This window comes from Podarcis liolepis (assembly GCF_965112155.1).
Source record: "Podarcis liolepis genome assembly, chromosome: Z".
NCBI classification, from domain to species: domain Eukaryota; kingdom Metazoa; phylum Chordata; class Lepidosauria; order Squamata; family Lacertidae; genus Podarcis; species Podarcis liolepis.
This window is the reverse complement of record NC_139570.1, coordinates 23,208,685-23,224,616: the sequence shown is the minus strand read 5'-3', so window position 1 is coordinate 23,224,616 and position 15,932 is coordinate 23,208,685. Positions and strand designations below refer to the sequence as shown.

The following is a 15,932-nucleotide window of genomic DNA, read 5'->3' as shown; positions in this document are numbered from 1 at the left end:
AGCAAAAACATTTTTGCCCAGTGCAGACAGAGTTGGTGCCAAGCAGGCCTCCTTGGGAAGAACAATCCACAAGCAGGAGGCTGCTACAGGGAAGACCTGTTCTCTCATCACCATCCTCTGGACCTGTCTTGAAGGTTGCACTCAAAGAAGGACCCTGAATGAGAAGCCCAGGGTCTCAGCACCAGGGTCTGACCCACAAAAGGTTTTTTAAAAGTCAAAACCAGCACTTTGAATCATGCCAAGAAACGAATCAGGCCAGAATCAGTGGTCTATACTCACTCCTCAGAGTGAATTAACAATCTATCAGCTGCATTCTATACTAGCTGTAGTTTCTGAATCATCTTCAAACTCAGCCCAACGTAAATTGAATTGTAGCAGTTGGACCTGGAGGTAACCTAAGCATGCACAACTGAAGCCAGGCTATCCCTATCCTGTTGAGCTACCAGCCAAAGCTGGTATAAGGCACTCTATGCCACTTAAAATACTTACATATAGTGGATGGAAAGGGAAACGAAGTAGGTTAAACAGACCCTGAGCTGAATTGAGTAGCCTGTGAAACACCTCAGACAGAGGCAGACTGCTTTCCAAAGCACAGATTTGAGATCTGAAGTGAATCTTGTCGTTGGTGTGCATCTGTCATAGCTGTTGTTATCTGCTTATTACAAGAAGCATTTGTATATATTTTTTAATTAAAAAATCCATCAAGGTCAGAATACAAATTCTACAAGACAAGTGAATTAGTAAGTTGGTTGTGTATTTATATTCACGACTTTGGGGGGGGGGGGGCTCAAGGCAGCTTGCAGACCGTAGGTAGGAAATCACGGTTAGAAGTAGATCACAATTTATTGGCCAAATGCAAGGACAAAAATAGTTTTGCAAAGTCATCAGATAATAGTTGAAGAAGCCTTTTAAAGAACTGTGAGTAGCTAGTGAATCAGAAAATCTTACCATTCCAATAATCACATAGCTAACTTTTCTGTTAAGTGTTCTGGCCAGGCTAGCATATCTGTCAATATATTACAGGAAGGCTCCTCGCATCCCTATTCTTGGAGCAAGTTTGTAAAAGCTTAAATTTGGGGTGAGAAGTAAAATGAATACCCTCACGCAACAATGTGGATTTTCTGTGATGTTCTGTGTGCCCAACTCAGGCTAAGTCTCAGATCAAAAAGCAGCTTTTCAGCTAAGAAATTCAACGTGATCTGGCTGCAGAGGTTCAAAATTCTCCCTTTTGGTGGGCATGATAAAAGAATTAATACCATTTTAAGGATAATCTAGTGGATCTAAGGGTTTTCTGTGCAAAGCATTGTCCAGGCAGGGCTTTAATACCAAACTACCCAAGACAGAGAAGATCAGATCTCCCAAAACATCTATTTTTAGCAGAAAGCCGCTGGTTGGGGGCCACCAATATTTGATTGAAGCAGCAGTGCTGGGAGACAAGATGTTTAAACCTTTTCCCCAGCACTGTTTTCAGAATGTAAATCTCCTATTATCCCCGCTGGGGAGAAAAATACATGTTACTTTTATTGTCCCTGTATTTGGTTCCCTAGCAGGGCTAATATCAGCTTCAGGGTTGGGGGAGTGGGATTTTGATTGGGGGAACTAAATAGGGAGGGAGAGGTTCAAGGTTAAACACCACCCTTTCCTAGTCCTGCTGTTCTGACTAAAATCAGCTGCTTAATCCCCTTCCATTGTAAAATAGAAAAATGGAGCTTCTGTGATACATTTGTCTTGTCTCATAGATCACATTCTGGGTTGCTGTCCTGGTCAATTAAGGTCCCTGGTTCATATGTAACGGGGGATCCTGATAATACTAGCCAGGGTCTCAACGGTGAAGTCAGTATGTGGCAGGAGTGGGGAGAGGAGGAACTAGAGGAGGAGCACGCATTCACGTCAGTGGAGGCTGGTCCATTATTATGAAAGATGCACTGCTGCACCTACCTCAGTCTGCTTTCTAGGGGCAATACATCCTATTTCACCACTTGAGGTGAAACAGGAAGTGCCACCCTGCCCGGACTCAGGCTTCAGCTACTGTTGGGCTTCTTGCCTTCTACCCTACCAGTCTAAGTGAGCACTAGCTACCCTGGATTCACAGCTTCAGAAACAGTGGCGTAGCGTGGGTTGTCAGCACCCGGGGCAAGGCAAGTAATTTGCGCCCCCTAACCCGTGGATTTGCGCCCCCTAACCCGTGGATTTGCGCACCCTAACCCTAACCCCCAGATGTTGCGCCTGGTGCGGCCGCCCCCTGCACCCCCCACGCTACGCCACTGTTCAGAAAGAAGTTTGTAATGATTGCCTGAATGGACTATTATCTCCAAGGCAGACACCAGACATTTTGCTGCCTGAAATGGATCAGCAAAATAATAACCATGGCCTGCAAAACTTATTTTGGCACCTGAGGCAGAAAATTTCACAAGCACCTCAACCCCTTTCCTGTCAGTAAAACTGCAACAATAGTAAATTAAATAAATAACACTTTGTTGCCATATCGGGGCACCTACACTCAACCGCCTGAGACAAACACCTTGCCCTTTCCCAATGATAGGGCTGGCCCCAGTTTTATTCATGGAAAGAGTTTAGTAGCTGAGTCCTTTAGAAATGGGAGGTCTCAGTGATTTTTCTATTAAAAAAAAAAGTTTAAGGATACTCCCATTTTGACTCCAGAAAATCACCATTTTATAGTTTGAATTGGGGAAAATAAATGCAGTAAATGGACAAAAGTACAAAGATTCACAAAATGTTTAGGGGTAGGCATACCCCTGCGTCCCTCCAGAAAAAAGCACTGGAAAGCCTACTTTTTGAGCTGGTATTCAGATTTCACAGATAAGGTGGCAAGGACTGGGAATTTTTCAACTATAATTTTTAATATAATGGTATTTTGTTGCATTTTCTGATGGTGTTGGATCACATGCGCACCTGCCCACCTCTTCATTACCTGCCTGAGACCTTTGAGATGGGTTAGGCTATGAATCTTAATGGAACAAGTACAATCCTTTCTAATTCGTCATTTTTTGAATTTACAGATACAGTAAAACTCTGGCTTCATCCTAGGGAACCTGTTTAGTGAAAGCATTGACTATTATTTGAGCATGTCAAAAATAACTATTTTGATTTGTGCTTTAAAGTACAAAGGTCTCTGGGGTCCTAATTATATATTGTTACTTGTGGGAGAAAGATGAAGGATTGCCTTTACATATTTAGCCATAGACAGAGGCCAACTGCTCCTGTCATTTCAGTGGATTTTAACTGCCAAGGGAGAAGGCGTTTGTGTGCATTAAGAATCCTGGCACATTGCCAATTTGCTCTTCCAAATGCACCCAAAAATCCAAAGAGAAATAAAGCAAGCTTGTCCCTTGTTGTTCATAAAATATTGCTTCTTTCTTTCTTTCTTTCTTTCTTTCTTTCTTTCTTTCTTTCTTTCTTTCTTTCCTTCCTTCCTTCCTTCCTTCCTTCCTTCCTTCCAGCGTGGTGTAGTGGTTAAGAGCGGTAGTCTCGTAATCTGGGGAACCGGGTTCACGTCTCCGCTCCTCCACCTGCAGCTGCTGGGTGACCTTGGGCCAGTCACACTTCTCTGAAGTCTCTCAGCCCCACTCACCTCACAGAGTGTTTGTTGTGGGGGAGGAAGGGAAAGGAGAATGTTAGCCGCTTTGAGACTCCTTAAAGGGAGTGAAAGGCGGGATATCAAATCCAAACTCTTCTTTTTTTTTGTTTCCTGCTTGGCAGGGGGTTGGACTCGATGGCCCTTGTGGTCTCTTCCAACTCTATGATTCTATGATTCTATGATTCCTTCTTTCTTGAAATTTCTGGATTCAAGTTTAAGAACTACAGCTAGTTATCTTCTAGAGAAATCTGGGGGAGGTTTTTGTGTCTTGTTTTTCATTTATTTTCATATATATTTATAAACTTGATAAAACAGCATCCAGAATGTGGAATTGAGCATCCTATAGAACTCTGGTGTGCTTTACAAAGAATTTTAGAAGCTTTTCTCACCATTTTCAGTTAAGGCTCTTCATTTATTTGTAGTATCCTCCTTGTTCTCAAATCTCCCATGGATCAGAGCAGTCAATTTATGAGTACTCTCAGAGACCCCAAACCTCATATTTCATTCAAAGAGGTCCTGGCGAGCCCTTGGTTTCTAATATAGGAGGGTTAAGACATCATGGGTTTGCAGGAAAAAATTCCTTCTCCATTTCCTCCTCCCTCAAGACCTGTTCTTGTAAAGAGTTTACTTTCCTAGCTTGCTTCTGGTTGGTGTTCTTAGAGATGTTAGCCAAAGTGAGGGTGTATTATTATTATTATTATTATTATTCTGCCCTTCACCCTAATGTCCTAGGGTGGGTAACAGTATAAAACACAATTTTAAAAACGGATTAAAACAAAACCATAAAAAGAAGGTCGGTCCTTAAAAATATACACTTCAAGTGTCAAAAGCCAGAGTACAGAAGTGTGTCTTCAGCATTCTCTGGAAGCTGTGTAATGAAGGTACAAGACACACCTCTGGGGGCTGCCACTGCCCCCTTCCCCCCAAAAAGTTCTAAGGGACGAGGAAGTACCAAGAGGTCCCCTCCACCAATCTCAGCACCCAAGAGGTTCTATAGGGAAGGAGGCAGTCTTTTCAATATTTGAACACCCTCTCTTTAACTGCAAAAAAGGTTCCCCAGACCAATAGATAATAAAATGGTCCTTGTCCTCAAAATTTGAAAGAAAAAGCACAGAATGAAAGGGGATGGGGGGGGGGAGAACGAAGAAAGGAAACTTTGGCACTGGCTGTTCGTTACAAAAATCATTTCTTAGTTTTAAAAAATCTGGCAGGGAGAGTGGAAGCAGGCTCCTTAGAGCTGCCGCTTCTCTGGTTGACTGATGAGGCTAGATTGGTCTCTTCCTTGGAATGTTGTTATTCTATGAGGGACACATTGCTCATCCTTGAAAAAACAAAATTAATACACTCCTTCTGAAATCCATCACAGTATCTTTTCACATTATTTATCAAGCTCAACGTGCACTAAAATAAGCGGGTTTTTTCTTATCCTTTTGATTCAGGGCCACTTGTACCTTCTAGAGACCTTTAGAACATTTTTCAGAAGTAGTATCTAAGGGTGAAAATAAACATATATGTGGCCTTACATTGTTTAATTACATCATGGTGCAGTTCTTAAGAAGGCATGATGCATGTTGATGTAAAGGTTATAATGAGATGGCGAAATGTGAAGCCCAGCTATTCAAAGTTTAAAGAATTTGGAGCAACAAGATCACTATGATCTTCCATGATTTTGCATGTGTCTCATTTTAGAAATATTTACCAGTGAAAGCTATTTTAACAAAGTTTATAGGTAGGATCATATTAATACACTGCAAATAAAAAGTTTACATTGTGTTCAATGTGAACAGAACTGGACAAAATACTGTGTGCAATGGCATGTGCTTATTATGTGCTTGTGTTTTTAAACCAGGTATTGTCCACAAAGGAAATGGAGAGAACATATTCATCTCCCAGCAGCCCCCAGTAATCTCAACTGTCATGGGCAATGGGCACCAGAGGAGTGTTTCCTGTGCCAACTGCAATGGTCCATCTCACAGCAGTAAACTCTTTGCACCTGTCGCCTTGGCCTCTGGTACTGATGGCAGCATATACATTGGAGACTTCAATTTTGTTCGGAGGCTCCTTCCTTCAGGAAACTCTATTAGCATCCTTGAACTAAGGTAGGAAACTTCGGAGTGCTTAAAAAGAATTAATTCATATTGGAAAGCAAAGATATAGAGAATCCCCCCCCCCAAATGTGCTACACTAATATCAATCATTGGCAGACAGTGTGATGGGCAGAGGTGCATAGCTGACCTAGCTGGTGAGTTGCTGCCACTTATGGGGGTAGAATGAGGTGGGGAGGGTGGTGTGGTACAGGTGAAATGGGTTGACTGCTGATGCGTTTGCACCACACTGACCTCTCCACAGCCTCTCCCCCTCCAAGTAAGCAGCAGCAACTCACCAGCTAGGAGGTCAGGTAAGTGCCTCCGACCCACCACACTGTCCACTACTGATAGTAATATGTACAATATCTCCTTCATGGGTGCCACTAAGGAATAGATAGGGTTTGCTTTGCCCCTCCTGTTTTTCAGATCACACATACTTTTAGGTGTTAGCAGCTCCCGCATTTATGAGACGGTGACATTGCTTAGTGTGCATGCTGTGTATGCAGGTAGCGCTGAGCACTTCCCCTTTCCCTACATGCCCTGAAAGTGCTGAAGCCTTTTTGTTTGAATGTTCAATATTAACACTTCAAAAAGCCTCATGGAGAAATAACACATAAGTGGATGATAAAATGGAAATAACGTAGGAAGGTATGAGAATGCATTTTGGTATGTGTGTGTGTGTGTGTGTGTGTTCCCTTACAGGGAGTGGTTGGGTTCTAATTTCTCAACAGAGAGGAATTTCAAGGGAAATGGCATGGGCCACCTTAGAAAAGTAGGGTGGGTAGGAGGGACAGATAACGGTAAATGTACATTTTGCAAAGAAATAAAAAGGGACTTTATACATATATGGTGGAAGCCCAGAGGTGGGGTTTTTTTTTTTTTTGGAATTCAGTAATATCAATCACAAATGAAATAAATGATTTGCAACTGTTTAAACAGTGTGAATCATTGATCAATGTGGGTAATTCAGAGACGCCAAGAAATCATAGTATTCAAATGCTGCATAATTTAACACTAGTGAGAATCATGCTCTCAAAAACATGGAAAAGTAGCCAGAAGGCAAGGAAGAGAGAATGTGTTGCAAGCTTATAGGAACAGATGGCAAATTGTGAAATTGACAATAATGTTTTAAAAATATAGAAATCACAAAGAAAAGAGTGGGAAGCTGGAGACCAGTAATGCAATATATTAAAAGATAACTTGGGAATGAAGAAATGGGGATAGACTGTCATGTAATGTTAGCACAGCTTTCTCTTACAATGCAAATGTATCTGTTGGCAAAGTCAGTATACTTCTGAACACCAGGTCTTTAAAACCACAGGAGGGAGAGTGCTGTGGTCCTGCTTGCAGGCTTCTCAAAGGCGTCTCGTTGGCCCCTGTGAAAACAGAATGCTGGGCTAGATGGGCCATTGGCCTGATCCAGCAGGCTCTTCTTGTGTTCTTATAGTAATTTTTGTTCCATTCAGGAACTTAATGGATGTGTGTAAAATGACTGTGATAAATAAATCATATATTTAAAGAAAGGAAGGGATGCGGGTGGCGCTGTGGGTTAAACCACAGAGCCTAGGACTTGCCAATCAGAAGGTCAGCGGTTCGAATCCCCATGACAGGGTGAGCTCCCGTTGCTCGGTCCCAGCTCCTGCCAACCTAGCAGTTTGAAAGCACGTCAAAGTGCAAGTAGATAAATAGGTATCACTCCGGCAGGAAGGTAAACGGCGTTTTCGTGCGCTGCTCTGGGTCGCCAGAAGTGGCTTAGTCATGCTGGCCACATGACCCGGAAGCTGTACGCTGGCTCCCGCGGCCAGTAAAGCGAGATGAGCGCCGCAACCCCAGAGTCGGCCACAACTGGACCTAATGGTCAGGGGTCCCTTTAGCTTTATATTTATATTTAAAGAAAAGAAAAAGGCACGTGGAATGCCCATAGTCCATTCCTTCCACATTTTACATTTCTGAATAGCTCCAAAAAGGCTATTGCAGCCCAACCTTAGATGCCACAAACTCAAGCCGTCAGTTCTTTCTCAGTTCAAACTTCAAAACTCCTTTTCCACCCACCACAGACCCTACCTTGTAGGTAAAATGCCCGTTCAGGAGGGGGGAAAAACTTTGAATCATTAGCTCCCACTCAGGAAACATAACCCTATAATCCCTGACTATTAGAGAGCAATCAGTTTAGCAAAGTATAGTTGCCCAACTGCTGTACTAATGCATTCTAATTTATCTGCCGAGAAAACATAATAGGATAGTTCAAGAAAGTGTGTTGAGAATTGGACCCAAGTCCCTGAATTAGCAATCATCATCATCATCCATCAAAAACTATACTAAAGGCTGCCCCAGACTGTACCATAGGCAAACGCTTGCACCTGTGTTAGAATTGTAATGTTACCATGTTGCATCAGATATGGGCTTGTCCGCACTTTGCTTTTCCTTCAACTAGAAGCAGAGCAAACATCAGTCCATGGAAAACTCAATTTATGTTCATTCTGGTTCAGTGGTAAGGGTCAGGTTTTCCTGGAGGAAGGCAATGGGGAAGCAGAAGTGTGAACATGCCCTAAGTTTTAAAATAATTCCCAGAAGCTACTAACATGAGCTTGACCAAACTGTGGGAGGCAGTGGAAGACAGGAGTGCCTAGCGTGCTCTGGTCCACAGGGTCATGAAGAGTCGGACATGACTAAATGACTAAACAACAACAACCTCCCTTGGGGCCACATGCCTGTGATGGGCAGGGCCAGAAGCAAAACTGGGTGGAACAACAAATGTAAATTTTACCTTTTGTATAGTAGTCTGGTTTTAAAACAAACATTCAAAAGCCCTTCTCTGCTATCCAGAATAAGGCATTATTCGAATTCCAGGACATGCTGCAGCCAGATGAAAACACTCAGGCTTTGAAGCAGGACTAGTGAGGAAAGAGGATGTGATCTGGAGCCAGTTTTGAGGAGCAGAGGACCACATTTGGCCCCTCAGCCCTGAGACCCACCCCAAATCTACACCGTCATAAAACAGCATCCTTTACTTCCTCCCCTCCATCTCCCACTGCCCAAACACATATTGTCTCATCATGTCATGTATGTCATATGGCTTCTATGGTCTGTATGATAGTTAGCATACAACTTGATCTAAATAAACATTAATCAGCACCTTTTGCTACTTACTAACAATTTGTTTACTTTTCTAATCCACACTAATAATTTCTGCTTTATTTTCTTTTTTGTGTGGTACCCGCACGAATATGCCGTTGAAGGAACAGAGACACAAGACACAGGTAAGAAAACTGGGGAGGAGCGATAGGGTCTTTGATAGGAATTTGGCTTCCAGATCCTGAATTAACACAAAGCTCTTTGTATATGGTTAGCTTTGTACAGAATATTTATAGAAACGTTACAAGTTTAGTATCCGGGCATTCCCCTTCATAATGGTTCCAGTTCAGGGGTTTATCTGGCCAAAAGATAGGATATAAATAAATGCATGAAAAATACAGCTTTTAATGGGGCACCCCTGATACACAAGACTTTACCCGGACACTTTCTCCACGAGTGATCTACACTATAATAATGCCTTAATCTTACAGCAGAAGTGGAGAAGCCTTTCAGGCTGACAGCCACATTTTCTTGGGGGTAGACTAGTGGAAACCACATGCCAGTAGTGGTCAGAGCTGGAGGCAAGAAGTAGGCAGGGCAATGGATATGATTATCACACAACAGCCAGTTTTCTATACACACCCACACATTGCTCTATCCCGACAAGCAAGAGGCATTACTCCAATTCAAGAACACATTCCAGCCAGGCATTAGCATTCAATAAGGCCAGGGGTCTGCAACCCGCGGCTCCGGAGCCGCATGTGGCTCTTTTACACCTTTGCCGCAGCTCCGGGGCGGATACTAGCGAGGGGAGGAGGCGTATTGTGCGCCCCGAGACTCCCCATTGTGGCGGGTGCTGTACTGGCTGTGACGTCTCATGGGGGCGATGCGTGCATTAGTCATGCACCGTCCAGACGTCACCTTCCCGGTTTTGCGGCTCCCAGTTTTTTTCCCCTTCGGAAACGGGTCCAAGTGGCTCTTTTTGTCTTAAAGGTTGCAGACCCCTGAATAAGGCTTTGGGCTTGGCCCATGAGAGATGTGGCCTGGGGTAAGGCCATAGCATGCAGGGTCCTGAGGAAGGACACTGCCTGTTAATAATAGCTAAATGTGCATTATGTGTTATCTACATGGACAATAGCTGGACAAATGATCCTTGTGTTGAATTTTTGACATGGTCCTAAGGTCTTCCTTTCTTAAGTGATCCAGACATCAGGAGTACTTGAGGCAACTTTATCAAAGAAAGGGGGAGGTGTTTATATTCCTGTATACATTTTATGCAGCACGTGGTAGGAAATAGAGGAGCATGTATAGGCTACTAGCAGAAGCACTGCCTTGGACCAAAGATTGGGTGGGACCAGTGGTGCAACGCAGGTTGCGGGAGGCAGCCTGGCCCAGCTCTGTGGGGCATCAAAGGCAGGCTTCTCCTGAGCATGAGAAAGGAAGCTCTTCTCAAGGAAGCTCAACATTCCAGTGTTTGGAAACTGGCCAGACACTTTTTATTTCAGAAGGCAATTGGGCAGGAATGGCATTTTCAATTGTTGTACCAGTTTGGCTGCAGATAAATTTCAACACATAAGTATCTACCTGCCTGTGTGTAGGGGCTGCATGCCATTATGGCACCTGTGCAACTGGGTGCCTCAGTTGCATGGATCCCCTCCCCCCCAAATACCAGCAGCTGCTTGCAAATTGAAATTTTTCAACATGTGGTTGTTGCAGGAAGAAGATGCAAAAGTGGAGGTAACGCTAAAAACATGACCCCACTCTGCTGCCATCACAGATATAAACTACATATGAAAAAATGTGAAAAGGTCTCTATATAGTTCACCATGTGAAGATATGTTCTCAAAACTTCTCAGCCTTGAAAGTTTGTGGTATGGAAAGAAAATCTGTTTCGCCGCAGTCCTATGACTACTCAGAAGTAAGCTCCACTGAGTTCAATGAAACTTGCTCCCAAGTGTGTTTAGGACAGCAGTCACACTTGCTTGGGGGTAAGCTCCATCAAGTGTGACTTACTTCTGCCAACCTAGCAGTTCAAAAGCATACAAGCGTGAGTAGATAAATAGGTACCGCTGTGGCAGGAAGGTAAACAGCGTTTCCATGCACTCTGACACTCGTCACAGTGTCCCATTATGCCAGAAGTGATTTAGTCATGTTGGCCACATGACCCGGAAAGCTGTCTGTGGACAGACACCAGGTCCCTCAGCCTGAAGCAAGATGAGCTCCGCACCCAATAGTCTAGTTGTCCTTTACCTTTTACATGTACCTACTTCTGGGTAGACATACATAGGATTGTAGGAAGGTGCCCACAGGATCGTGGCTACCCCTCTAATTTGTTGGTAAGATTACAGCTTTGTTTTTGAAAAAGATAATAATCTAAAGGGTTACTATTGCCTTATTTTTGTTTGTGGTTTAAGTGCGTATTTTTAATTGAACCTCATTCTAGGGACTTAAGTAAATGATGAGGCAAGGTAGAAATTTAATAGATAAGTGAATACTCTTTTGTATCAAATTATCTTTGTTATCGTTTGCAACCAAGGCTTAACATTAAAATGTCCTGCATGCATACAATTTGCTATAATAATATTTTCCATTTGCTTTTTTGTTTTTCAAAAGTGCATTAAGCCTTAAATTGAAAGGGGGAGGGTACATTTTTCCCCATATGCTATTTGTTAACAAAATGTTTAATTCTCTTCTGCAACAGAATTTCCAAAGTGTGGTCATTATTTTTAAAAATTGCTTCTGTCCATAGTTAAGTTGCTTGTCAAATTGCTGCCCCCAAAAGTGATGCTGTGTATTGATTATAAGCAATAATTACCGTACTTATTTGCCAAACTGCATTGCATGTTCAGACCCAGAAACTTCCCCCCTACATAAATTCACACTTGTCTCAAATTTTGGTTTTGGCTTTTGGCAGAATTTAGGCCACAACTTTATTGATTACAGAAAGTGACTGGTTGCATAGGCTCTGGTTTGACTAGCTCTCTGCCATGCAGGTAGCGCTCACCCAGGGTTCCAGCATAGGTCAGCCAAGGATGAACGCCTGGATAAGCGGAAAGCTGGGAACAGGCTATCTCTGCCACCCAAATGTCCCCCTGGACTCAGGCACGGGCACAGTCCCCTCTCAGGGGTTGACCAAACCATTGAGTCCCTGGATTCCTTTAACGGAATACCCTTCACATAGGGATGGCGAGAGTGTTTTCCCATCCCTATCACCTGAACCAGAGACTATCCGCAACCTTACAAGTTGTGACAATTTGCTATGCAGTAGGCGAAACCCAAATGGCAACAGCCAGTCAGCCAAGTGGGGAAAATTCCTGCCGTGCCCCTGTCCCAATGACAGACGACAGACAACGGCATAGCAAGATCACGTGCATGGGCATAAATAGGTCCCTCAAACCATTTAGACTGCGTCCCATTGGTCAGATTACACCCAGCTACGAGGGACCTACCAATCAGATGTTGTGGCTGACCAATCGTACCCACCCACAACATAGGGTGTCGGTTTCCAGGTCTCACCGCAATACATGCCCTCTTTAAGGATGGACTCGATTTGTCACAACTGGCTTAAATAAAGAGGTAATTATGAGGGAACGCTATTTAAAAATGCTATGTACATAGTGTTTCTGTAGCTTCTGAATTCATACCTAAATTAGAAGGATATATATGTATTTTGGAGTCTGGTAAATTCTGCCCTCACTCCTGCCCTGTCCAGGTAAGCTGCAGCAACACCTGTCTCAGGTGTGGCAGCTCTTTGACTAGGGATAGAAGAAGGCATCAGTCTCTGTTCTACCCCAAGTACATCACATGCAGTGCTATTTCTGTTCCGCTGCAGTTAGGCTTTGGGCAAAAACTACATTATTCGTCTTAGCTGTCCATTGTGTCAGAAATGTATGTACAGTGGTGCCTCGCAAGACAAAATTAATCCGTTCCGCGAGTCTCTTCGTCTAGCGGTTTTTTCGTCTTGCGAAGCAATCCTATTAGCGGCTTAGCGAATTAGCGCTATTAGCGGTTTAGCAGCTATTAAAGGCTTAGTGGCTATTAAAGCCTTAGCGGCTTAGCGGCTAAAAGGCTATTAGCGGCTTAGCGGCTTAGAAAAAGGGGGGAAGGGGAAAAAATCGCAAGACTCGCAAGACTTTTTCGTTTTGTGAAGCAAGCCCATAGGGAAATTCGTCTTGCGAAGCGCATTGAAAAACAGAAAACCCTTTCGTCTAGTGGGTTTTTCATCTTGCAAGGCATTCGTCTTGCGGGGCACCACTGTAATTAATTATATTATTATGCTTTATTATGTTATTTCTGTTCTGGATATGGGATGAATAAGCGAACATCGGTAATTCCCACTGAAAGTCCCACTGACATCCCTATATTTGACACTGCCCCACCACACAGGCTGCTATTGGGAGGAGTGTACAATTTTTGGACAACCAATGCAGCCATACCTGGCTGTCTTAATTGGCTTTCTGATATGATTAATCTGATGGAATCAAGCTAGTAACTTCTAAGGTCATTAGTGATGCTGGGAGCAGGGGCTACAAGTGCATGGAATCTAAATGAGTGTATTTCAATGAATTAGTTTTAGAAGTTTCCTCCCTCCCCCCCAAAAAAAATTAATGTCACGTAGAGGGCACACAATTCTCCATTAAAAAGACCTAATACTGCTTGGCTACCACCCTAATGAGAGGAGCTAATTCATCTACCAACAAGAGCTACCTATTTTTGCATGATTTAGAGTGGAATCCTGTGACTTCTCTTGATCCCTCATTTTATTTCTGCCCCTTTCCCTTCAGAATCACTCTCTTATTGCATTGCTCAGTTTTGTCTTCTTGGTCAAGTAATGTGACCAATGTCTGCCCTGAACCAAACTAACTTGTAGTCAGCAACTATAAGGAAACTGTGTTGGTGATGGATGATAATAGATACATTGCAACAGCCATCTCTAATTAATAAATTCTTAATTCCACATGCTTCTTCTAATAATTCTTCATTATGGAAGTTCAATATTCTACCTGACCCTCTATCAGAACTCCCTTGACAGCAGTATAAACTTACATATTGGCAAAAATGCGGGTGATATCATTGAAGAAGTTAAGCATCAATGTAAGCTCGTAAAAGTTATCACTCTTAACTTTCCTTTTTGGCTCTAGAATTAATCAGTAATATAGACAGGTATTACATAGATTTGACACAGGTATTGAACTGGAGTTGCCCACTTGGCTGAGAGACATAAAAACTGACATACAACAGCAAATTGCCAAAGGTTTCACACTGTGGCAATTGCTACACCAGGCTTCATTTTATTAAAAGCAATTTAATTGCTTTCATTGCTCTCTGGAAGGAAAGCTGAAAAGCATAACAATAGAACTGTTGTGATATATAATTGGAGGTGTAAGAGAATTCCATCAGAAATGGAAATGGGAGTGGAAGATGCCATAGTTTACATATTCAAGGTCAGAAATGGAATTCTGACCTCAGTTCCACAATACATTTCCAGAATTCTCATGTTTGAGGTCAGAAATGGAAATAATATGAACATACACCATCATTCAATGTTGTTGTTTTTAGTCTGACAATGTTACATAAATAATCGAGCCATTTAATTTTTTGCTTTTGTAATTTTTCCCTTTCATTGAAATGCAATGAGGTTCATTTCAGCCATAGAGGATAGCAAGAATAACACAGTTTTTAGCAAAGCTGAATTGCAGCAGAACAGAAACAGGTTGGGATGGAAGTCACTGTCTCCTTATACCCTTATGTTGAATGTTGGTGATTAGAAGCATAAAATTAAAGACTAGATCAGGTATGGGGGACCTCAAGCCCGAGGGTCAAAGGTTGCTCTTATGGCCTGTCTCTGTATCATGCCTTTGCTCAAGGCAGAAACTTTTACTGACCCAGCTCCTTGTCTTCGTCCTTTAGTGCTTTTGAGTCACTGAACTATGATTATGCCTCTTGCTTGCCTCAATGGAGGAAGAAACATGAGGGGGTGGATGACCTCTCACTTTTGTGTTGCTGGAATATAGTCTATCGTGCAAAGGTGGTGAGAATGGAGCTAACAATAGAGATGGCAATGTTAACCAGATTAATGTTTAACCAGAGGTGTATACTCAGTGTGATCTCCTTTACTGTGCTGATTTCATATGGCTGGTTACTTTAAGTCTTTTTAAAAACATGAGCAGTTTACTTGCCTGCTCCTGTGTAATATTGTTGTCTCATTATTGAGAAAATGTGTGTAGCGCAGAATTGCATCAGAGAGCTCATATCTGTAATGTATTTTGCCAACATATATTGGTGAAAGTCACCACCTATCAACTTCCACCTGCATCTGAGTGTTGGGTCCACATCTGGATTGTGGTGATTATAGATACAAGTAATTGAAATGCTCACCCCAGTCAACAACACAAAACATGGATATTGTATTTGTACAGGTGTAACTTTTTTCAGGAGAACAAATCCTTGAATTATGGAGAAATTTAAAATGCAGATGGGAGAACAGCAATAGTAGATTGTGGGATGAGGTGGTGGTGCTCACCTGACCTCTGGTAGGTTGTGTTGCTGCTGTTACCAGGTGGTAAAGGGGGAGAGACAAGGTGGTGCCAAAGTTAGTGGGATGCAAATGCACCTCTGGAAGCACCAAATGGACTCTGCCTGTGCATTTCCACCATGCTAACCTCACCAGTTCCTTGCCCCTTTCCTTCTGCCTCCCAGTAAGCAGTAGCGACATGACCAACTGGAGGTCTGTTTAGTACCCCCACCCCATTATACCATTCAATGATAGAGACCATATTCCACCAAGTTTTGAGTTCTTACAAATGAAATCCCATTCAGACAAGATGAGATGAAGCAAATTATATATTAACAAAATCTATAACAAAGATAAGGAACCTGTGGACCTCCAGATGTTATTGGAAACCTCCAGTCACCCCCAGCCAGCATGACTGGTGGTCAGGGATGATGGGAGTTGGAGTCCAGCAACATGTGGAGGGCCAAGGGTGGCAACCCCAATGTACAAGACATGACTAAAGTGTGAATGTGAGTGTAACAAGTAGCAAATTAAGTGGTGAACTGGGCACAAAACCTATAGGTAAACACTTATATTGATTATTTCATAAATGTGGCAACATGAGTCCTCTTCAGATGTTAAGAAGTTGTTAAGTTGTAAGCTGACATTGCCACATTGA

The 15,932-nt window shown here is 42.7% G+C and overlaps 1 protein-coding gene across 14 annotated transcripts in view; it reads left to right on the top strand.

Annotated features, from left to right (window-relative positions):
- The window catches only part of TENM1 (teneurin transmembrane protein 1), a 375,511-nt gene that overhangs the window by 282,024 nt on the left and 77,555 nt on the right, over positions 1-15,932 (top strand). For all 14 annotated transcript variants that reach the window (XM_083484888.1, XM_083484887.1, XM_083484897.1 and 11 more), the window contains 2 exons: positions 5,448-5,697; positions 8,925-8,945. In XM_083484888.1, coding sequence (XP_083341014.1) covers positions 5,448-5,697; positions 8,925-8,945 — 271 coding nt within the window. The remainder of the gene's footprint in view (positions 1-5,447; positions 5,698-8,924; positions 8,946-15,932) is intronic.